Consider the following 25974-nt stretch of genomic DNA (forward strand, 5'->3'; position numbering starts at 1 on the left):
CGGCAGTGGACTTTGGACCACAGTGCTCTGTATCCATGTGTTCATTTGTATGTGTGGGCCCAGAGTGATCCCTAGACCAACAACAAGTGGTAGCGGCGCCTGTGCATTAACTGTCTTTTGCCGCCTGCGCGGCGTCCCTTCACGGTGTGCAGAGACAGCCCCATCTGGCCCAGCCACAACGCCTTCCATGACTCAGTCTTTGACTGAGCCCGCCATGAGCATTGAGGAGGAATGGGGAACAGGATGCGAAGTACATTGCAAGCATGCACGTCTGCCACGCAGTCAATAGGCAAGTCCAACCGGCCCGGTCGGAGCATGGCGATCATGAATATCATTGGGCTCTGTCTTCCACCAATCAGCGGGGCGAATCACTCAGTTGGAATCCTCACCTTTGTATTTGCAGGCCCTTTCTAACGTAGTGAAAATGTAATTAAAATCTCACAACTGCTTGGATTGACATTGCATGGCACATGCATGCACAGCCATTGCTATAAACCTGTGAACATATGCATATACATTTGTCATGCATATCTACATGCAAAGTAAATATTCATGTTACAAGAAGGTTCTGTTTTTCTTAAATGTAAATTCTTTAATTGTTTTGCACACTGTAAATGTCCTTTCTGCAAACGCGCAGCTGAGTTGCAAGGGATACGTGCGTGTGCACTTGCGCTCAACATACATCAACATACATAGCAGGTGAGCGGGAGCCTTCCAAGGGCATTATCTATTTAATTGCATTGCTATTTAATGTATGCCAGCTTCCTCCCGATGGGGCGGCCATAGAATGCTCACATATCAATGCGCCTTGCACAGCAACCTTGTGGCACAGCTACGTGCAAAGTGCCGCTTCCTTGATTTGTTTTAAGCTTTTCTGCCTTCTTAAAGTTGCTTTGGTTATTCGGTAAATGCAGCACCTGCACTTTTGTGAGTCAATAAACTCACTGTATCTTGTGGCTGATAAGGCAACCACATAATAAACACACCCGCGATAGTGTTGTTCGCATTACGGGTGCTCCCCTGTGAACTGCCTTCCACATCCGGTGACCCTCACTTTATTAGCACAAAGTGATAACGCTACAAACCTCGTCTCCCTTAAACGGACCCCACACAATAACACTCCTCCTTTATAATAACAACAATCATAGGTGGCCAGATGATGTCACATATTCAGTACATAATCAGGGCCTCGAGCTGTTCAGTTAGCAGATAGTCACAGAGATACTTCGGTTTACTCCAGGAGGTCCTCTGTGGCCCGACACATGAGCTCCATCTGTGGGTCCTGCCTCATTTCAACTGAAATACCACAGGGATTGTCCACTCGCCCCTGCCCAGCTGAAACATCTAGGGGAGATCGAACCTGCTCGTCCTGCAGGCCATCATCCTCACCTGGCACATCTTTGTCCTCCTTCCCATCCACTGACCCCGACAGCTTCTTGGAGAAGGGTGTTTAACCATGGGTCCTTTTGCTGTATAACTTGGAATGGGCGAGGCCTGTACGTAAGACTCAACTTTCCCATTGGCTTGCGATTTCTTACCAGCCCACTGTCCCCTACAACTATGTTCTCATCATTCTGCCTTCTGCATCGGCTGCCACATCGTCAGTGCTCTGGGCTTCCCTAGAAGCATGATGCGGGGTCAGCCCTCAGGGGCATGTTCCAAATAGCACCTCAGCTATTCAACTCATGCTGAAGCCTTTCCTCTCAGACATTCTAAAAACCTTGTTTACGGTTCTCATAAACCTCTCTGCATCGCCATGTTTCCATGTCATGATGGGGGTTATTTTTCGATGATAGACTCCCCTACCCATCAAGAATAGATGAATGGGGATCCTTTGTCCGATTCCACCTCGAACCGGTATCCATGTGCCACGAATATTTTCTCCAACACCGGAACAACATCATCTACCACTGTAGAGGATATAAATTCCATCTCCGGATCTCTGAAATACTGATCAACACAACCAGAAAGTGTTTCTGCACAATCATGAAGTCAAAATCAGCGCTTACTGGCTCCCACAGAACACAGGTATTCGTTTTCCGACTGAATTGGACGGTGCTCTCATTTCTGGTGCTATTGCCTGGCACCGCAAACATTCTTTCACATATGTGCCCACTCTGTCTTCCAACTTCGGAAACAGGACCTTTTGACACAGACTGGCCTCTGTTTTGGCTTTCCCATGTTGTCCACGATGAGCCAGACCTATAGCTTTTGAGGTCAACTTGGTAGGAATCACAATCTTTGAATCTCTAAGCAGCAATCCATCTGGAGCCAGTGCCAGCTCGTTCTTCACACGCCATGCTTTTCTAGGGTGTCCTTGGACTCACACGTTCTTCTGGCCAATGTTGGAAGCATTCGCTTTCCGTCATCACTCTTATTGCCTGCCCAATGATCTGAAAACACTCATCTTCCACTGATGCTGCCGAAATGTCCTCCAGCAACGTAGATTTCTAAACCATGTCCTTTGTGACCATGCATATGTGCCTTTCGGTAACTGTAGAGCACTGGCCATGCACCCACGGGCTTTTTTATAGGTAGTCAGCAGGGTTTCCAACCTGCAGATCTATAAGACAACAACGCATGATACTCTTGCAGTTCCAGCATCAATTATTCTATCCTCGCTCGGGGATGTGAGGAGGCACCGGTCAAGGTGGGGATCAGCGGCTTATGATTGGTAATCACTGTAATAGGTGACCAAAAGATCGTATGTACAGCCCCATAATATAGCCAATACCTCTTTCTCAATCTGTAAATATCTTTGCTATGTAGCCGAAAGACAAGCGCTTGGCTCGCATATGCGTTGTTAAGTTGATTTATACAATGCACCACTGCCATTTCCATTGTCTCCAGGTTCTATTTATTTCACAATTTTCAACCGATCCCCTGTGTTTTTCCACAGGAACACTGCCCCCAGCCCAAATGGACTGGCACCCACTACCACGACCAGTTCCGAATTTCTTCCCGGGTCAATGCAAGCCACAGTAACACCAGAAGTGAGAGCCTTCCTATGTGTATAATCCTTTATGTTTAGTAAAAGTGGTTACATATCTGGACGTTGGTTGAAATCATACCCGATGGTAGCCTGCCTTCAGGTCAAGCTTTGACAAGAACACCACACCCTGCAGATCGGTAATGATGTCATCTGTCATGGGTGTGATATGCCTTTTCCTTTTGGTCACTTAATTGGGCAAGCCACTTGCCCACGATATCCAGACTGACCGGGGCTGCGTACGTTTAGCTGCCACCACTATTGGGGAACCCAATGGTGCCCATGTACTCTCTCAGTAATATCCTGATGCACCAATTTGTCAAGTTCTTCCTCTACCTTTCCTCGCAGGTGAAAGGCTACCCGTCTATGCATGATAGTGTAATTGACAAGGAGTCTGATAGGGTCACCCTCAAGAATCCTTTTGCCCTTGAATAATGAGCTGAACCTGTTCATCAATGAATTAACGTCTTCCACATACACCCCATTAGTAAAGTTCACGATGTTCAGTGCTTCTGCTGCCTCACACCCAAGTAAGGTAGCTTCACTAATAGCAGTCCTATCAAATTGTGCCCCAATTGTCTGTGGGCAATGCTGGTCAGCAGCCACAAAACCCCCTGCAAGGGGGGAAAGGGTTTTGAACACCGAAACATGAATGTGCAAACCTGGGTGCGTACTAGGGGAGCCGGAGTGTTCATCTTCTGGTAATGCGAGAGAGCCATCACATTCACAGACGCTCCCGTATTGGTCAAGTCAGGAGTGTTTGGTATCCAGTGATTTCACCAAAATCATTTTCAGAGTGGTATTTTGTAATGAAACATTTATATTGAAAATGTTTTTTATATACATATATATGGGGGTTAGGGTAAGGGGTTAAATGCATCGGGAAACAGTGGGGTTCGGGGAACCCCCCAAAATAAAACAAAAAATGTGTTGTTTTTTTCGTTATAAATGTGTTGATATAAAATACCTCTCAGAAAGTGATTTTGGCAAAATCACATAGAACCGAGTGTTTGTGTCTTTTGTCCGGACAACACATCGTGGCTGCCTCGTGTGTTTCTGTCCTTCCCCCAAACCCCTTCCTCGTCCAATGACTTTGTGTCTGCCTCAGGCATTGAGGTCTTCACCTGAGTAATGTTATGGCGTCTCCTTGCAAAGAAGGGCTGTTGTTCATTCCCGCTCTGAGGAGCATTTTGTGGAAGCTGGGCTCTGCAGGCCTTGGCAAAATGATTCATCCTACCACACCTCCCACATGTGTGACTCATGGCCAGGGATGCACTAGTGTGTGGCAATGTATAACTTCAGGAGGTACATAGATTCTTCGAATCAGAAGATCGATCATTCTTAGCATCCCTCTCGCTTTGGGTTACGATTTGGGCTGATTTCTAGCAATAGCATACGCTTCTATCTTCACGGCTTTCAGGGTCGGATCCATTCTAGATTGTCTCACCTCTAGCAGTTCAAGTGTTCTTCCTAGCTCCAAGAGGCGGGTGAGGCTGAAGCCCGGTCCCCTCAGTATCTGCTTTCTCCGTTTCATCGAAAAACAGCCTTGGATCAACTGGGCTCTAATCTCATCTTCCTCATTCAATAGTACACATGTGAAACCAATCTGTCTCAGCCTTGCGTGAAACACATTGATTGAGTCGTGCTCCTTTTTCTTTGACATCACGCAGTAGGAATCTTTCATAGTCAGCGTTCCCCATTGGGCTGAAATAGTCTTAGCAGCATGATCAGAGTTATCCACAGGATGGAACGTGTTCTGCAGGGCCCGCTGAGTATAGACGCGTGGGCCTCTTGGCACTGTCGTTCACATCTTCAGTGGCCTCAAAATACTTTTTAAGCCTTTCCACCCAAAGAGCCTACCTCGGCCATTGGTTAGATGGTGTAGCTAGAATTTCAAATTCTAGAAAGGGTGGTGCGGGGTCAGAGTCCCTTGCTGCCGTGGAACCACTATCGGGCATGGAGCCACCCTGGCATCATCCGACCATGATGTGGCTACATGGACGCATCTATTATGTAAACCAAAGGAAGTGATGCCTCATGGAACGTGCATTATTTAGATTAACTACATTTTAGAGGACTTCGGACAACATTAGATAAGCAAAGGATCAGTGTAAACTATTCATTTAATAAAATTAATTCATAAAAACCTTTATTTACCATTTTGCAATTTTTTTTCCTCGAGCCATAAAATATAAGAACCACAGGCGGTGGTGCACAGCACAAGTTTTGCAAAATGTTCTTGCTTGTTCCTGCTCATTACAGATCAGATGAGGGCATGTTACTGTGATAGAAGCACAAAAGGAACCCATGTGCGTGGGACACAGCTTTCCCAGTCCTGGGCTTTCCCTTAAAACCCATTTGTATCAATTGCTTCAAATCACTCGACTACAACTCCCAGAGTGCACACACGGTTGTTAAAAGAAAAAGCTCAGACCTGAAAAAGTGGCGACCTAGTGCCATGGACTGATCCGGTGACCGTACACTGTGCCCCGTCTCTGTCTGACCTGCACGTGACAGGAAACAGTATGAGACCTTAAGGCGTTCGGGTTCGCCTGATTCAACACTTCAATACATGCCCAAATGAGAGCTCAAGCCGTTATAGCATCAGCAGCAGTCGATGTCCCCTAATTATCTCATCCACCTGGCTGTCTGTGCACACTGCGGGCTGCAGGTAGGCCCAAAGAGACTTTAACAATCAAACCACAGTCTGTTCTGCACGACCTACACATACCGTGCAGCCCCGCACGTGTGAAAATGGAACCGAGCCTATATTCCCTTCAAACCAGCCCAATTTCGTGCTCAATTTGGTTCACATTTGAAAGAATTTGGAAGCTTCCTTAAACGCGTACTTGCCGCGAGTGGAAACTAGATCGCAGTGTGCTTTTTGGAGTGTTTTAGGGGCTGATTCAAGGAATTATTTGCGCCGAAAAAACTGAGATTTGCGCCATTCTGAATCAGCCCCTCAATCATGCGAAAGTTACATCCTTCAAATGAGAGAATAATTTTGTATTCTCTGGCTAGTCAGTTTCTTAGGGAAGAAACATCTAAACTACCATGACCTCAAAAAAGCAACGGCTATTAGGCCATACTCATTTTTATTTCATTGCTTAATGACTCAAAGACCATTTCAGTAATCCATATGATGATAAAAAAAATGGCAGTTTCTATTTTTAAAACGTGGAAATCACACAGCAATTATGGCTATTTATTATTGGACAGCGCTGCATGCACCGACGGTCGCCTCAGGGCACATCAAAAAGACGGTTATGGTGCCTTCAGATTACTCGAGAAGCAAGGTTGGGATAGATATGCGGAGCAAAGAAATATCCCTACGCCCATTGCACACCCGACGACCGCAGCCAGGTTCAACACCATCATGCACAAACGCAACACAACCCAGCGTATCAACACCATCATGTACAAACGCAACACAACCCAGCGTATCAACACCATCATGTACAAAACGCAACACAACCCAGCGTATCAACACCATCATGTACAAAACACAACACAACCCAGCGTATCAACACCATCATGTACAAACGCAACACAACCCAGCGTATCAACACCATCATGTACAAAACGCAACACAACCCAGCGTATCAACACCATCATGTACAAAACACAACACAACCCAGCGTATCAACACCATCATGTACAAACGCAACACAACCCAGCGTATCAACACCATCATGTACAAAACGCAACACAACCCAGCGTATCAACACCATCATGTACAAAACACAACACAACCCAGCGTATCAACACCATCATGTACAAAACACAACACAACCCAGCGTATCAACACCATCATGTACAAATGCAACACAACCCAGCGTATCAACACCATCATGTACAAAACGCAACACAACCCAGCGTATCAACACCATCATGTACAAATGCAACACAACCCAGCGCACAAACGCAACACAACCCAGCATATCAACACCATCATGTACAAACGCAACACAACCCAGCGTATCAACACCATCATGTACAAACGCAACACAACCCAGCGTATCAACACCATCATGTACAAAACGCAACACAACCCAGCGTATACGGCGGTGTGTGCAATCACAACGACAGGTCATCTCCCTGATGCAGCTGGAACAGGTAAGTAATTAAAACAGTACTTGCAGGCTGTATTCAATCTGCGGGCTATACAAGTTCGTATCGCCCGAAGACTGACCAATCACGATTGTGACACACCCGCTAGGGTGTTCTAATTGTCAAGACTATTTTAATGTCTGAAATCAACACTGCATTTTCAAGGCTGTTAAATGAACAGCCAATCAGAGCACGCTTATCAGCTTTTCAGGGCGGCAGAGGCTGTTAAAGTGGTAGACCAGCCTACCCTTTCCTATTTCGATAACTATAATTAATTGGTTATTTAAAACAGACTTAATACCTGGGGACCGAACCTGTATTGCTTTGCGTCGTCATGCTCCCAAGGCGAGCACGTTGCCCGTGACCTATCTAGACAATAATGAGGGCCCTTCTTTGCATCTGTGGCTTGCTGTGTCTCACCCTATACGTCTCTCATCAACACAAACACAAAACTGGCTGCATCATTCAAAATAACATCACATCTCGACACCTGAATAATCCCCTCACAAGGTCTGCTTTGATAACCAAATATTTGTTTTCATTTACAATAAGTCAGCCACCCGCACTCAATGAACCAACGTTTCATTAGTAATCATATAATTCCTCAAATGATTGGATATTTACTGTCTCACTCTCTCCCGCACTGCACACTTGCACCTTTCTCTCTCACACACACACACCCACTCATGAGAGAGTGAGAGAGATACCCTCCCAGAGAGAAATGGTTAGGAGACATTTGGTCGAAAAAAATTGGTCGACTGGACAAATGGTCGAACCAATTTGGTCGAAAACCAAATGGTCGAATTTTTTTTTATTTTTATTTTCACCTCTTTTTTTGGGGGGGGGGGTCCCAAACGAAAACCCGAAAAATATATATATAAATAAAAAAAAAATTGACCATTTGGTTTTCGACCAAATTGCGTCGACCAAATGTCTTTCGACCAGTTTTCAGTCGACCAAATGTCTGGACACCAGAGAAATAGAAAAAGGAGACCTCTCTGTGTAAGGCCAGTGGTAGATGTGGAGAGAGACTACCAGGCTGTTTTTCCTTGTCAGGCCTTTTCGTGCTTTGCGATAGCTTAATTTTTGTTAGGTCTTGTCATGCCCTTATCATACCTTGCTGGGCCATGCAATGCCTGGCTTTATGTGGCGTCATTGTTTGCACTCCTCAGTAACCTGCTTAACAGTCTACATTCTGCCTTATACTATAGTACCCATAGGTGCCCCCGTGTGATTTTACCTGCTGGGATTTGCTCCAAGGTGCTATTGGAACGTTTCCCCTGTGTTTCCTATTGTGAATTTGCCCCCAGATGCCCAATGCCATTAGTACCCTACCATGCGTTTCTCTACGGTGATGCCCAATGTAGTTCTTACGACCAGCTCCTGGATATCACACCTTGACCAGTACCCCAATAAATATTTAACCATACCTTTAGTGTGATATTGGACCTAACATGTTCAGATTTACTTATTGGTTGGCCACTATAGCTTGATCTTGAAAAGAGTTTTTGCTCTGTGGGCAGCACCAATCAGTGCCCCTGAGCCTGCATGCTTTCTTTGGAGCCAGGCAGTCTTTAACATCCAAAAACAACCTCTAAATGTTTCAAAGCTACATGTTTTTTATTCCTTGAGCAAATAGCATCATATTCCTTATAGTTGTTGCATCCAAATGAAAGGCCAACAAAAAAACACCAGAAAGGCGTGTCTTCATGATCCAGCCACGCACCCCTACTCCGCCTCCTCAAAACACTTTCTTCATAAAACCACAGTTCGCTGCTTTTTTGCCCCAACCTGTATACATCACCTCTTTCTTCACATTGCTCGTGTTGTGTTGTAGCTTCTTCCATGCTTTCTGTTGAGCAAATATATCAATGACGCCATAAATTTATTTTTCTCACCCCATGATTTTAATGGGCGAAACGCAAGGCAGCTAGGCCTCTCTTGCACCACTGGACTTCTCGAAACATTCTTGAAGATCTAACGTTTGGAAAAAAGATAATTTGGTAGTTGCAACAGGAATGGACATTGCCAGCGACAATAGTCAAGCTGTACGGATCTAGAGAAACTGGAAGACAGTGTCAGTGAGCCAACACTCTGCAGAACCAGCATGCACCGCATCAGCTCTCTCAGGACCAGAAAGCTGCTCTGCCTCAGAAGATCAATTATAGAGAGCATCTTTTCATAGCCAATGAGCATGATGAGCACCGGGAACCCTCAGAGGTTCCTCATAAAGTGACAGTAGACATGTGTGAACCATAGCAAGGCTGGCACTTCCTTCACAGATATGGGCTGGGCCACCTGAGCGCTACCTTTTTTGGATTCATGTGTACCCTCTGTGGTGTTTTGTAATATTCCCAAAAACTGGACATTTGTCACATGCAAAAAACATATCTTTAGCTTTGCATACAGATGATTTTCCACCAGTCGCTGTAAGGATACAAACACATGTGTGTACAGTGCCCCTCCTCTGGACTGTAGTAAATGAGGATGTTGCCTGATTTGACAAACATCCAACAGTCCTTATAAGGCCTCATCAGGAAAGTACTAAAAGTACTTAGGCACATCTCTTTCTGCCTGAACTACAGCCACCTCCTTCTTATCACGAGAGGTCTTCACAGGAGCTACTAGGGCGTCCCTGTATTTGATAGAGGTTTTAGGGTATTGGAGCTTGGGGCTACTTTCACTTATTGGGCCTAGTCTGTCATATGTTTCCCCTTTCTTCTCAGAGAATGCAAGGGAAACACTGAGGGTGGAACTGAGGATAAGTGTTCAATCTGGTCCTTTCTAGCCTATGTACTAGAAATGAGGGGATTTGTTGTTCCCTATCTCTTACCCCCACTGTTGTGGATATTTGAGGTTTTCTAGATCCTGAAGATTCTAAGGGATCCTGACTTCAAGCTTACCTTTGAGGGTGGCAATAGACTGCTAAGCCTGAGGGATCTTCAATGTACCGTCTCCGGGGCCTGCATCACAGAGAGGATGGTGGCACCCTGTCTTCAGGGTCACCCAAGCCCCATCACACAATATTGGGTATGGTACTTCATCACACTACACATTCCACTCCTTTCCTAAGGCCCATCTCCATCTGTAAAGACTGTGTTGATTTTGTTGTACCCTGGTTCTCCCTTATATTTCTCCCTCTTTGTTTATTAGGAAAGCATTTACACAAACATAATAACGAAATTTGTAAGCATTCCTTGTTGCTATTTCATTGATAATTCCATTTATGAATGTTTGTTAGTTAGGGTCTGCACCATAGCAAAGACATTATTGGTCAATTGTTGTGTAAAAGAGAATGTTTATTGATTTTTGATATGATTCTAAGTTGTGCGAGTTTGTGTCTGAGCCAACATTAACCTAGTGGTGGGAGGTGCTAAAGTTTCACCCTGTTGTGGGCTTTGTCAGGGCATAACATTCTAAATAGGCAACATTAGAAACAAAGGATAGTACATTTATAAATCCCTGTTAAGGTTCACAGGCGGTTGTGGGTTAGTAGCATTGTACTTAACATGTGTGCATATCATTAGTTCTCTCAATAATCAGTTAGGTTGGTACCCTCTGTTTCGATTGTAGCAACGTAATAGCTAACTAATAGCAAGCCGAAGAAAGCCATATACCACCTCATTTCTATACATACAGGCAGCTCACCATTTCTTACTCGCTAAAAAACAATTACAAGCTAATGGCTAGTGGTGAGTGCAAATGTTGCACCCTGATCAAGAGTCACGTTCAAATCAGCCACCCTGATGTCCTTCCATGACATGATCAAATTGTGTACTTCCGCACAATAGGGATTAATCTATGTAAAATTGCTCTTTGCACTGTTTTGTTGAATGATTCAAGATGTATATTTTGCTCCCATTGTTAAGTGTTGTTGGTTTTTTGTATTCTGTTGTTCCATTGTACAGCGCCTTGGTGTAAAGCGCTCTATAAATAAATAAATAAATCAAAATGAACGATCCTGTAACCAAATAAATACAATAAATGATTTACCTAAATAATTTTATATAATATATATACTCCCTTATATACACTCCCACCCCACAACTCTAGGATAAGAAACAGGTTGTGTTTATAGTTAAACTAGCAAAAAGTACCCATTCTCCGAACGGGCTCTGTAGACAGACATGACAACACTCTCATCAATCATTAAAAATCAATTATCTTGTAGGTCGCTGTTCTGATTCGCTTATCGCTTGATGTGCTTTGCACCCTGAAGTAAACTGCATTGAGACTGGGCATGTGTGATTGTCTGATATACCCCGGAGCAGACGTTGGGGAAGGCGAGTGTTTGTGTGCTGCTGCATACTGGGACCTTCTGTGCTCTCCCCCCACCTGTTGCCTCACCCTGGTGTGGTGCAGTTCGTTGCAGTGTATTGCGATGCAAATATCTCACAAACCATGTGTCATAGAGTTTTGTTCCTCGTATCGAGACCGGTCCTTCTACGACCACATTGATGTTTTGCCGATTTCAGGCAACCATCTCATGTGGGAAGGAGCTGAAATACGGGGAAGGGGACTGGGTGTCAAAATGTCATGTAGCAAGTAATGTCCAGAGGGTCCTAACATGTAACTATGCAGAATTTGGTGCAGATTGGTGAAACAGCATGGAATTGTATAAGGAACAATGCATCGGCAAACAACACACACATTTTGACTTTTAAAAATATAGATGTAGATTTAGTTAAATCAAATAACAGCAAAGGTGGTCCCCAGTCTTCATTCAGGGGAAGTCACCATATTAACATACATGAACATTGATAGCCTGTTTTCACTATTACAGTTAGCCTTCCTCTGACAATTTACCTAGGAGATTGTGCACACACAAGCACTTTTTAAATAGGCTACATACATTTCAAAATATCTATTCCTAAGAAACACAATTACTTCCCATTTACTTAAACGTAGCTTGCTGGCCAGTATATCCAAATAATTTGAGCGGTTTGTAAATCACATACATTTCCTTATAATCAATCACAAATTTTAGAACATTTTATTTGCTCCAAGATCATTGAAAGGGATAGGTACTAGCAGATTGCATAAATAACAACACTGTAGTCATTCAACAGAAATCAATTCCCCCATGTGACTACAGTGCTGTGTGTTGCTAGTATGTGCATGCAATTTGAAAGCAGGCTATCACAAATTGCAGCTAATTTTGCATGTTTGGATTAGAGAAGCAGTGCTATCAATTCAGAACCCAGCGAAAGTTGATTTATCTATGTAGCATACATCAAACCTCTAATAAAAAATTAAACGGAATGCGCAGAAGACCCGTGCAACTACAGACTGATATCCAACCTGCCGTACCCAGCAAAATTACTGGAGAAGCAAGTATATAATATTCTACAAAACTATGTCAAAACAAACGGATTACTCAATCACTCACCAGTTGGCTTCAGACCCAGAAGAGGAACAGAATCAGCCCTTATATCCATATGGGACGACTTAAAATTAAATGCGGACAGCAATATCATATCTGCCCTCACCCTTCTAGACCTATCAGCAGCATTTGACACAATCAGACACGCAAGGCCAATCGAAGGGCTTGAGGAATACGGTATAAAAGACTCTGCCTTAAAATGGCTAAAATCCTTCTTCACAAACCGAAGTGAAAGAACCTACCTACAACCTTTTACATCAAACTCCAAAAATGCCTCCTGCTGAGGGCCTGAAGGCTCCAGCCATTCCCTTGTCCTTTTGAACCTTTACATATCCCTGTTGATGAAAATCATTCAGAACCACGGACTGACCGCCTACAACTATGCATACGACACACAACTAATCGTCAAGATAGACACGACACACAACTAATCGTCAAGATAGACACAACTCAAGTGCCAAATAACATCCACAACAAATGCCTCACATACTTATACAGCAATCTCAAATTAAATCTGCCCAAAACAGAAATAACAATCTTCACCCCCAGGGGACCCAACAGCCAACTCACAATTCAACTGGCCACCTAGCAAGGAACCCAAACCGGAGACAGAAAAGGTGGTAAAGAACCTGGGAATATTAATGGATAAAAGACTCTCACTGGAACATGTCAATGCTATTACAAAGAAGTGCTTCTACCTCCTGAGATTAATCAGAGGGATATTTCCCTCACTATCTTTCCCACACAGAACCCTCACAATCATCTCACTAGTTTTATAAAGAATCGACAAAGCAAACAGCCTTTACCTTGTAATGTCAGAAGGGCTCACCAAAAACAGCAGTGCATCCAAAACACTGCATCAAGGGTATTTCTGAGACTAAACAGAAGAGACCACATCACACCAGCGCGAAGAAGCTTACACTGGCTCCCGAATAAAAAAATGAATCAAATTCAAAGCCCTCTGTATTGCCCACAAATCACTAAACAGGGATACTTCCCTATTTATCCTTCCCACACAGAACCCTCACAATCATCTCCCTAGTTTTATCAAGAATTGACTACTTAAACAGCCTTTACCTTTGAATGCCAGAATGGTCCACAAAAACCTCCAGTGCATCCAAAACACTGCAACAAGGATATTGCTGAGACTAAACAGAGGAGACAACATCAACCCAGCACTAAGAAGCTTACACGCAATCTCAATGTCACCTGGCCTAGTAAGATTGCTGTCTCTGTCTTCCCTCTGTTCCCGCTCCCTTGCCTCATCGCGCCTTGAAACCCTTGTGTAAAGGCGCATTATAAATGCCATATCATATCATATATAATATTAGTGGCTTCTGATTAAAAAACAAAGCAGATTCAAAGCCCTTTGCATTGCCCTCAAATCACTACACAGACAAGGAGCTGGATTCGTCCAAGCCAAAATCAACTGCTATTACCCAGGAAGAGACCTACGATCCAGAAGTGTCCTACAAATTGAAAGAAAACAATATGAAAAAAGGAAATGTGGAGGTACAGCATTCTCACGCCTTAATGCCAACCTATGGAACACAATGCCAAAGGAAATAAGACAATAGAAGACCATCTCACATTTAGAAAATGACTTAAACGTGGCTGTTCAACTCTCAATGGGTGACGCAGCGTGGCCATGACTGGGACGGAAACGAAAACCACTGATTACTAACCCCGGTGTCCTACTTTTCTACACCATACCCCACACTTACTTCACACAATCCTCCGGATCTGCATGGTCTTTACCGAAACACACAACACACCACGAAACCAACTGTCGCAAACAAACAACCAATCACTAGATGCTGCCCATCAGGAAAAAATGCCCCAGTGCACACAAACCATACACACATAGAAACCAGACCCGCACAAGATGCCAGTTCCTCCCGGTTCTACAAGCGCCAACATCTGAGCACAACCTCTATCCTTCTCCCTCTCGTCCTACTAACCTACCCAACCCATTCTCTTACAGGAATAAATGTAAGGGCACCTGGCAATGCCCTGAAAAACCCAGGTGTGCGTAATTGAGTAAATAGAACACAATTTCAGGGTGAGACGTCACACCAATTCAACATTATAACACATATGAACGTCAATAACAGCACATGTCTCGACTTAATGTATTTAATAGCATATAAATGATGACAAAGTGGGAATAGAGTATCCAGGAATATGAGAGTACTTGGAGACCATATCAATGGCAACGATGCGCTGTATAAGTTAATATATCATAACACCAAGAAGCACAAATTGTGTTTGGTAATTCTTCTTGCGAAGAAATGGGCTAACGGGACTAGTCAATGTATTGCACTTAGAGGAATTTGTGGGACAACTAGTACATTGAGCTCTGAGGGGTTGCAGGGGCAGCCAGTGTACTGCATCTGGAAGAACTGAAGGGTACCATTGAATTTTAGCAGAATGAGCTCTGAGGATATACTCTCTGAGTAACCAATATAATAACCACCCTACTCCTGCTACTCTCAAACATACCTCGCAAGTACTATGCATGAATGCGGGCTAGCCAAATTGCACACAAACACACACCAATCTTAACTAACTTTAGCACTCTACAAACAACTCCAGACACTGGACTTTTCCCTTTTAGATACAAGACAGTGCGTGTAGCCATAACTACCAGCCAAACTACACACAAAACACACTAAAACATACACCCAACATAATATTCACCAGCATACAACAAACAACCAGGGCACTGGACCTCTCCTTATGGATGCATGCCAGTGCGCACAATCAAACTACAACCCAAACCACATATAAAACATACAAATACACGCCCATTATAACAACATTCATATACAACAACCAACCAAAGCATTGAGTCTTACCCTTATGATACCAACAACTAGTGCATGCCACCAACTCACCTGCAAGCCAACACACATAGATGCAAGTTTCTCCTGGTTTGGACCTATCCTATCACTCTACCCTCACTAACACGCCTCCCCTCTTTCTCAAAGAGCTACGTGTGTGCCTGGAGTCCACCCCAGTGGAAACAGTGCCTGGTAAACGACAACATAACATAACAAAGATGTATCCACCCAAGTTTATGAATTTCTGAAAAAACAACTATGCCCCACCAATCCCTTAACATTATTTTGGGTGTATCTAGTTATGAGTCCTTTCACTTCAACACAATGATTATTAGAGAAATCATGGTGTTAATCTAGAAGTGCATCTTTTCTATAACAATGACAATTCTTAACTCCCTTCCATCGCACTCTGTACTTTTAAATATCTATGGGCCTCATTACGAGTCTGGCGGTAACCGAGGTGGTAAAATTGCCTGGTTACCACCAGACTCATATTACCATTCCGCCTCCATGATTCCCGGAATTACCGGGGCATTACAACCCCAGTGACCCGGGAATTCCGGAGGCGGAATGGTATAAATCCCCATTCCCATTGAGTCCCGTAGGAATCAATGGGAATGGGGATCATAGAAACACTGGCACCATCTCATGATGGTGCCGGTGTTTCCTTGTCCGCCTGCAGGCGAGCGGTGTTAAAGCCGCCAGGTCAGACCTGCCAGGATTGACGCCTCCGCCTGCAGGAGTCGTGATCACCCGGTATGGAAACAACGGTGGCGGCGAGTTTACCGCCACCGTTGTTTCCATACCGGGTGAGTTGTAATGAGGCCCTATGTCTTTCACAAGTGTTGATGTAGCAATTCTCTGTTAGGCTAGGAAACTTGGACACCAATTCACTGCCTAGAATGTTGAATATGCATGTGAAAATTGAAGGATTCAGTTTACTTAGCTACCATTTACAAAGATTATGCTTTCTGCGCTGGCAAATGCTCATAGTTTTACACTACACAAATAGCACAGAAAAGCAAAATACTATTTGTTCTTATGTAAATGTAATCTCACTCAGCTTTAAGTGCAGTGAAAGTAGGCTTTTACTGCAAACTTACACTAACAAACTACACAATCATATTCCCATTCTGCTAGTAATAATTTATTAGCCTCTGCGCTCTGTGCAAAGACTTTTTGTGATGTTTTCCAGAAATCGAATCTCACTTGGTTTTATGTATAGTGAGAAAGCACTGTTGCATTTCTTACCAAAATATTCTATTTGAAATTAGCTCCCATAGCGAAAACCACCCCCACGTCCACCCACTCCTGGGATTTAACAGAGCATTTGTCGTAGAGGGCCTCTGTCTAATTACTTGGGGGATCTTCATACTATGTTTGAATAATTATTTAAGGCACTGAACCAGGACTGACCATCCTGAGTTTTCAAATGAACTTGCAATCAGCTTCTTCTTCCTCCTGCAAAGCAGGTCTGCCCCAGCTACACGTTTCCACATGGATAAGGCCAGATAATATTCAAACCGACCTCTCATCTATTTGGAATGGGTGTTATCCGTCTATGCAGGCTTTGATTCTAGAGTTCTCCCTATTCCCTGTGTGTTTCTGATTTTGTAATGGTGATTTTTCCAACACTGTGTAATTCCTATTGCACACTATTTGATTGGCCAAAGTCTTTTCATTGGCATGCTTAATAGCCAGACACTCCCAAAGAATATACCGCAGATCTATGAGAAAAGCTGGGGTTGTGGCTCAGTGGACTAATGCATCCACTACAGGGGCCTGTGTTTGACCTCATGGTCACAGGTTTGAATCGCGGCAGGTCCACTCAGCCCTTCATTCTTCCGAGGTTAATAAAATGAGTACCATTAAGTTGAGTAACAATAAATATTTGATACCTGTCAATAGCGTCAAGAGACCCCTCTGGGGGTGAATTTGTGTTCTACAAATACACCTGTTATGTTATCTTACCCCTCAATCTTCTTAGGTTGAGCATATTTTCAATATATGTGAAATTATTGGGGGTTTCTGCTCTAAATACTTTTAAAGATAAAATCATTTGTTTTCATATTTCAGCATTTCAATATTACACATCAATTAAATATGGATTTCAGGATTCCTCTTGTCCAAACAAACAAAAGGATACCCAACATTACAAAGAGTGATGAAATATGAATGATTTATTATTGTTTTTCCGATTCAATCAATTATTACTCATCATACAAACGTACAATTTAGAACTCATTTGATGAAGGAGAATCCTACGGCCATAACACATTTTCCTTTTCATTCTACGCTGTGCATTTACAGAGTAATGTTAAAAAAAAATGTATTGCACCAAATGCCGATTAAAAAAAAACTATATTTGAACGATGGCCATGAAACCTTGTGTTCAGCAAAATGTCTCATGTGAGCAGTTCTTTGTAATGCTTATAGTCAATGACTGATTTCAGCGAGTGACAGGTTTCTTTGTTCATTCCCTCATTAGGCTGGACATCTGATGAACTTTATAACTGTAAATGATATGAAAGGGTGACACTTAAAAGTGCGTTACGGCTATTTGAGGCTGGAAGTTTGGAAAATGGCTCTGACCATGTAGTCAGGTCAGATTTATATTTTTGCAAAGATTGTGAATTCAGCCTTGTGGGAATTTAAAGATGTATTTATTAGCAATATAATTCTGAATGTATGTAGGAATTTTGCAATCCCTCACGGATCTTGTACAGTTGAATCTTCTGTGAATGTAATGTTTTTTCCTGATAAAAGGCAAACATAAATATTCCCTCCAGATGGCCAAGGCAAACCTCAGAGGACACTTAAACCTTTCCCTGTTTGATAATGTATGCAGGGCTAAAAGAGAAGAAATGATGTATCAGGTTTCACATGCAAGCCAACAAAATGAGTATTGCCAAAGACATGGTATAAAACCATTGATTTCCTATACATTTAAACAGTAATATATTCCACATGCAGTTTTAAAGCGATCACTTTTATATTGTAGACCTATTATTTGTTGTATTGTGAATGGAATGCATTGCAAGCTGACTTGCCTGGTACAATATGAAGATTTATTTGCAATTACATGTCAACACTTTATGGAATTACATATTTTTGCACTGTGATGGTTCATGTGAAGACACATACCCACATTTGTATTCATAATATGCCGGTAAATACATAGAAAATGGGTTCCAAACAGTGTAAGAAAACTGCACCAAAATCCTTGGCTTTCTTTAATTCTGCTCTCCACTATTTTTAGGAGGTAACGTGATTAGATGTAATGCTGCTTTACATTTTGCGGACTCCATATCTCTTCATTATATATATAACATGTGTGTGTCAGATGAGCAGTGATGCATCCCACTCACCAAGGGTTAACACCTAAATAACAGACAATCCCCCAGCTTGCTCACACAATCCTCACACTGGAACTCACTTGGCAATTACACTTCTCAGCCCGAGCCCCCTATGGGGATAAAAAGGGATCCGGACTGTCCGGTGGTGTGGGAGTTAGATGTTAGGAAAGAGAGGTGCAGCAAGGAGCGGTGCAGTGTGGATAAAAGGTGGAGATTGAACAGGAGAGAGAAGAGTAGAGTTGGCAGAGAGTGGAATAGAGGTGTCAGAGAAAGAAGATTTGAAGCAGAAGTGGGAAACATAAGCAAGGAATTATAGGAGAAAGGGCAAAGAACAGATGTAAAGGGGAGATAGAAAAAAATGGGTGTGCTAGTAAAGTGAGATCGGGAGAAGATGGAATGAGCTGGGAGAAAGAGTACATAGGCTGAAGGAAAAGGTGAGAGATAGAGACAGGTGGAATGATAAAGGACTGACATGAGTGGAAGAGAGAAAACAAGCAGGGATACATGCACATAGGAGAGGCTATAAAGAAAGCAAACAGTATAGGAGGTCAAGAAAGAGAAAAGGAGGAAGAAGAATAAATAAAGATTTGAGGAGGTGAGGGTTGAGTATGTACAATGAGCTGCATGCTAGATGTGCAAGGAGGCAGGGAAGTCGAGCAGCGGGAGAGAGGCAAGACAGGATACAATGAAGAAAGAGAAGGAGAACCGGAGTAACAAGCAGAAAGGAGAGGGGGGAAGAAGTAAAAGGGAGATTGGAGGAGAGAGAGAGAGAGTTTCCCCAGAACCTCATTCCTGAGCAGAATAATTCGGTGGTGGAGTGGTGTCAGTTATGGCTGAAGCACTGTAAGAGTATGGTCCTGGAACACACTGCCATTAGAGGGAAAAGACATAGATGTCAATCCTGGGGTCCAACACCAATGAAAGATTCTGAAGCCCGACTTCTGTCCAGATGACACAGGGCATTAGGAGTGGTAGTGCCAAGTATTTCCAAGTCGAAGTGGACCAACTTGACATCCTAACAAGTCCAGCTGAGGTAATAATCTACAACTTGCCATGAAAGAAGATCATGGGGATCTTTGTGATCACTGCACATTTTTTACTATGCATACCAACATGGTGATTTCTTTTTTCCTTTACCCCATTTTGCTGCATATATATATATGCAGGGGAGCCCCCCCACAGCCGCCCTACGCCCTCTGACATTTCATTTTAACTTTACACCCCCCCCCCCACATATAAATGCGGTGAAATGGGGCTGTCGAAATTCAGCATTTTTGTGTGCGCAGTAATGGGATGTAAAGTGATTGTATGATACAGATCAATGGCACTCAACACCCTCGAGATTATCAATGACTCTAGGCCACAGAGAAGGCACAGTTGTTGAGAGGGAAAGACTGAGGACCAAAGGCCAAAAGGAAACTGACCCAGTTCAGATCCCATTCCCTGGTCCCAGGCCAACCTAATCCCCATTTTCTGTTGTATCAAATAAAGAAAAGCGACCATGTATTTATATTATTTTAATCGAGTGATGCCTGTGCCCAGACGGTCTCGGAGCACCTTACAAGGTTTAAAAGTTCAAATTGTGGGAGGTGAAACAGAAGTTACAACATTTTTCAGGATAGAATAATAAGATAGGATAGACAGGTGATGACCAGAGTAAGTGTTGTGGCTGCATTAGGCGTGGGGAAGTGGTACTTTGACTTCTAGTTGTCTGTTTATCCATGGCCATGTGGTTACTGCACAGCTGAGGGTTCATGTGAAGGGAGCTGCATATGTAACATGACTGTCACCACATAAGGAATGTACATGCTTGTTGCTTATACCTCCTCATATGCCACAATAAGACCACCTTACAGAACCCAGGGTGAAGAGTGGTGAGGGAGTCTTTGGGGCTGCATGCCAATGATGTAAGCAGCAGTGCCCTCAAAGGACCGCACTGGAGGGCTCTTCAGCCCGAACAGTTGCAAATGGCCCTTTGAACAGTAGCAATAAGAGGGAGATGCCATGCTAGAGGGGCCTTCTCTAGGTATGTTCCCCGCTGACAATACATCGCTGAGGCTACTGCACGAGCATTCATTTGGCTAGGCCAGCAAACATTGGGGGATTCCTGCAGTGATGTGGAGGCTGAGCTCCTTTTAGGCAGTTGCTTAGCTCCTCTCAAATAATCATCAGATACACATGTGTAGCTAATGATATAGTTATCTGCCATTTCATGACAGTACGTTGGTATATTATAGGCATACTTAACATATCATGGCATGTGATGCAATTATATGGCCATTTCATACAAGTCTGTGGGCACGTGATGCCAATACCCGGCATACGAGGGCACATGACAGCAGAACCTGTTAAGAGAACAAAACAATTGCACTATCCAAAAGTCAGCTGTATAGGTTGCCAGGCATAGAGCCTCAGGCCGCACCTTGCCTCGGCTGCTTGCTAGCGAACAAAGTTATGGCGATGCAATGCTCTGTCTTCACAAATCCTTCAAACATCTGATGTTCTAACTTCCAAATAGGTCACACGTTCTGTGTTTATCTTCTTTTGCCTGAAAATAGAGAAAACAGTCAGAATGGTAAAAGGAAAAAGTCAACATAAGTAACCGTACAAATAGGGCTAACAACTGAAAGTACCCCTAGAAGCATAGGTTTGTTAGATGTGTAAGCATGCGAGAAAAGACACTTAAACACAGCATTTGAAAACTTTATCTCTGGATTTGCAAACAAATAATTTCAGATATAATATTATACATCACATCGGGAATCAATTGTTATAACATGTTGATGTTTTTATTTATTCATGTGCATTACAACATATATAGTTACTTGTGGCCGCTTATTTGGTTTAGCAGATGTGCAGATTCTTAAGGGAAGTGTGATCAACAAAAGGGGGTGCGGTATTAGAACTTTAGGCAGGGGAGATATTAGTAGAAGATTTACAAGTAGGCATAAGGAGGCTTTTGCCACTTTATGCCATTCCATAGCGGTTGGCCAAATTTAGAGTCAGAGCTACTGACAGGTCTTTTTCCATTCATCCTTTGAGGCTACGTTTGGTTCTATCACTGGATAAAAGACTAATAAGGTTCCATGGCCATATTAGTCTCAACTTTGGAGTGAAAATAAGGCACAGTGCACGGTTTGCGAAGAATTGAATCTAGAGAGGAGGATTATACCTAGTCATTAAATGGCAGCCAGTGTGGTTTTAGAGCCTTGAAGTATTTGATACAACAGATTCTGAATAGCTTTTCCAAATATTATTAGAAGCTTTACACATCTGAAGCTGTCAGAGGGGACGCTGCTGTAAGGGAATAGCTGAGTAAGGTGGAAATGGCCAAACTCACTGACCCAGAGGTAGACCACTTAGAGAGTCCAATAACACTTGAAGAGGTACAGGAGGCGATATCGCACCGCCCGAATGGCAAAGCACCAGGGGAGGATGGATACACTATTGGATTCTATAAGAGGTACGGAGGGGTGCTGTCTCGCCACATGGCAAAGTTATATAACCATATCCCAGAAACGGGGGAGGCACCAGCTACTTGTAGTAAGTCTCTAATAGCAGTAATCCCGAAGGAAGGAAGGGACCCGACCCAGTGTTCATCGTACCGTCCCATTTCACTCTTGAATTTGGATGAGAAAATATTCACGCAAATTTTTGCAACACGCTTGGAAGATGAACTGCCCAGAATCGTCCACCCAGACCAGATGGGGTTAGTAACAGGCAGTCAGGGTTCGGATGCCATTAGAAAGACTTTAGACCTCATGGAACACGTCGGGGGGACCCGGGAGAATGCGCACTGTTGAGCTTGGATGCTGAGAACGCCTTCGACCGAGTCGAATGGGGGTTCTTGTTTGCAGTGCTGAGGAAAATAGTAGTGGGGGACAGAATGTGTAGGGCTATCAGGGCAGTCTATGCGGGACCTACGGCGAGGGTTCTACTGAATGGGGCAAAGTCCAGGGAGTTTGATCTTAGTAGGGGCACCAGGCAGGGATGCCCTTTATCGCCTCTGCTCTTTGCCCTAACGATGGAGCCACTGGGGGAGGAAATATGCAAGGATGAACAGATAGAAGGCATAGGGGTGGGAGCGGATACTCACAAACTAAGTATGTACGCAGATGATATAATGGTTGATATAATGGTATATCTCTCTGAAGTGAAGGAAACAGTCCCCACGGTGCTCCAAGTATTGGAAGGGTATGGGCACCTATCAGGGTTCAAGGTAAATGTAGCTAGGTCAATCCTTCTCCCACTGAGAGGGGCTACAGAGGAGCAAAGAGCAGAATGGGAAGAGATGGTTGTACAGGTGGAGGAATACAGCATAAAGTACCTTGGGGTGAGAATCCCCACAGAGCTGGATAAAATATATGAGATAAACGTTTCCCCCCTACTGAACAGGCTCTTCCAAGACCTAGATACTTGGTCGAATCTACCATCTCTTGGCTAGGGCAGCTCAATGCACTGAAAATGGTTCTTCTCCCTAGAGTGTTATATTTATACCAGGCTCTGCCAATGGAACTGCCAGACCAGCACTTTGCAGAATTAAAGAAAAGAATAGTGAGGTTCCTTTGGCAGGGGAAAAAACAAAGAGTGGCTTACAGACTGTTAGTGCAACCCAAGGAAGAGGGAGGGGTGGGCTTACCGGAAATGCATACGTACTACAGGGCAGCCCAATTTACAGCTCATTTGCGGGTAGACAAGCAGAAGCAATGGGTGGATATTGAGAACCACCTCTTGAGACCGGTTACGCTCGGAGAGTGGCTCTGGTTGCTGCAGGAAGCAGCTCCAAGAAGGGTAAAGGCACACAGGATTCTGGGCTCTCTTGGGTGCTCTAGAGGGTCAAAAGGGAAATGGCTGGGGTCACGACATGGCCTTTGCCCCTAAATCCCATCTGGGCTCTACCAATTAGGGACCATATCCCAGGTCATGAGAGGTTTCAAGATTTGTTTGTAGCGGGGCTGGAAAGAGTGAGGCAAGTCTTGAAGAAGGATGTGTTTATAGAGCTGGACGAGCTAGAAGCAACCCTAGGCGGGAGTAAGATTTCAGTATTCAAATACCTGCAGCTCAAGGGTGTGCTGATGTCTGATGAATGGAAGGAAGAACTACAGAGGGAACTGACACATACTGAAAGGATGCTGGACACGGCAAAGGGGACATGGGGTCTAATCTCGGAACTGTACATAAGGAGTTACATAAGAGGAGATGTGAGAGTGATATGGGAAACGACATGGAGGGAGACCAGTGGCAAAGACTATGTGTGAATGCACATCATACATCGGTGGCTTGTCAATATAAGCTACATGGGCTAAAACTTTTATATAGATGGCAGTGGGATCCGGCACGGCTGTCAAAGATGTACCCGGGAGCAGACCCCCACTGCTGGAGGAAATGTGGGTTGATAGCGGACTATTGGTACATGTGGTGAGCATGCACGAAAGTGTAGAGATATTGGAAAGAAATCCTTGGATGGATAAGGAGCTTAGATGGGGTAGATAGACTGCTGGACCCCTTCTCGTGCTGTTCGGAGTGGAGGAGGCAGAAGGGTACTGGGTCAAGCTTCCACATATGCCATACTTCTTGCTGCTTGCAGCCAGAGCTTGCCTAGCAGAAGGCCAGAAAAGAGAAGAACTTCCTAGTGAAAGACAGTGGGCCTGTAAAGACCTAGACATTTACAGGATGGAACAACTCACTAGACAGCTACACAATCAAACTCCGTCAAGGTCAGTGGAATTGGCACCTTTCTTGGAAAGGTACGACCCGGTGAGACTGTAGCCATGGGGAAGAAACGGGGAGCTGGTGCCTACGGATGCCCCCCATGGGGAGAGAGTGAGCTGGGTGAGAGGCTGAAGCAGAAAGGGGAAAGAAGGAAGGGGATGGCCATGGTTGAAACAACGTGGGGGGTGGGGGCTGATGTTGGTAGAGCTCACCCTAGACCCCAGAAGGCGGATATGGGAGAAGCCATACAGAATGCAGAAGACAGACTCAGAGTCGGGAATGGGGCAAATGACGGGAAAAGCCTGGTTAAAGCAGGCTCAGATGAGACAGCCGCTATGTTCACCCTAGAGCCATGTTTGTTTGAAGGAGGTGCGGGTTGGGGAGTTAGAATACAGGGGCCTGGGGGGGGTTGACTTTACTCCCACAGTTCAGGTGGGGGTTCATTTCTTCCTCTTTTTTTCTTTTTCTTTCTGGTTTTAAAAATAAAAATGTGGTACAGTGAAGTATGTAATTTGTAAGTGAGAACATGTCCTATTCAGTTTAAACTGTGACAATTCACCAATAAAGCTTATTTGAAAAATAAATCCCCTTTCAACACATATGAAAGAACTATAAACCTCCTTTAACAAACATTGTTTACAGTGCATACTGATGTATGTCGTTTTCAGGAGTGCATGCTGGAGATGCAATTCATGCATGACTTTCCTATGGCATGAGGCTCGACCGTGACCACAGCCCCACCAAACCACCCGAGTTATCCACTGCAGCTAGCCTGCCACCCTGGTCCAGTGCCCACTATACCCCCATAATGTGGCCAATGGCCAGTGCTCATGCCTTGCTGCCATGGCCAGTCACCACAATCCACGGGGAAAGGGCTTCAGCCATGCCGCGTGCCCCCAAAAAGCAAATGAGAGTAGACATTTGTCCTTGCCGAGGGCCAGGCCCACTGCCTAGGCAGGAAAGTTACATCACTATTTTTTATATATACATTTTGACACTTTGGAAAAAATAAAACACAGGACAGATCTGCAAAAGCATGCGTTCAGGTCCTTGCTGATGCTCCTCGCGCAGGTTTGCTTCTATCCCGCCCAAAACTTCGGGCAGTAGCCGCAAGCAGAATTGTTTTTCCCATTCAAGCATATTCTGATTTTGAAAAACGTTACCAAATAGCTGGTCCCTGGTGGCCATGCCCACTTAAACCCCATTGCCGGTCTATGGTGGCCATGGCCATTGGCCAGATTATATGGGTCATTGCAAGCAGATGACTTGATCTGGTCATACTGCATTGAAAACATAATACACTCTTAAATGTGTTGGATATGTAGACCTTAACCTTGTGCTATGTTCTTACGGTACTTTCCATACGGTTTGGCCTGAGCCCATGGTGCACATGCATGGGACAATATTCAGGCCCCAGACAGATAATAAAATTTTATACATGATGACAAACTGTAATCTTAGTGTCATTTTATGTTCCCTGTATTTGCCTCATATTTCTATGCATTGATGTTCTCTATATTTATTTTTTGTACTAACACAAGTGCGTAGTCATTCTTATAGTGTTAGCTGTTAATTTCAAGT

At 43.9% G+C, this 25974-nt stretch overlaps 1 protein-coding gene across 3 annotated transcripts in view; it reads right to left on the reverse strand.

Annotated features, from left to right (window-relative positions):
* Positions 1–18371: 18371 nt before the first annotated feature.
* LOC138453708 (solute carrier family 22 member 2-like) overlaps positions 18372–25974 on the reverse strand; it is a 442975-nt gene continuing 435372 nt past the window's right edge. For all 3 annotated transcript variants that reach the window (XM_069606817.1, XM_069606816.1, XM_069606815.1), the window contains one exon: positions 18372–21229. In XM_069606817.1, the coding sequence (XP_069462918.1) occupies positions 21169–21229 (61 nt within the window). In that variant the 3' untranslated portion in view covers positions 18372–21168. The remainder of the gene's footprint in view (positions 21230–25974) is intronic.

This window comes from Ambystoma mexicanum, chromosome 4p (assembly GCF_040938575.1).
Source record: "Ambystoma mexicanum isolate Mex_15411 chromosome 4p, UKY_AmexF1_1, whole genome shotgun sequence".
NCBI lineage: Eukaryota > Metazoa > Chordata > Amphibia > Caudata > Ambystomatidae > Ambystoma > Ambystoma mexicanum.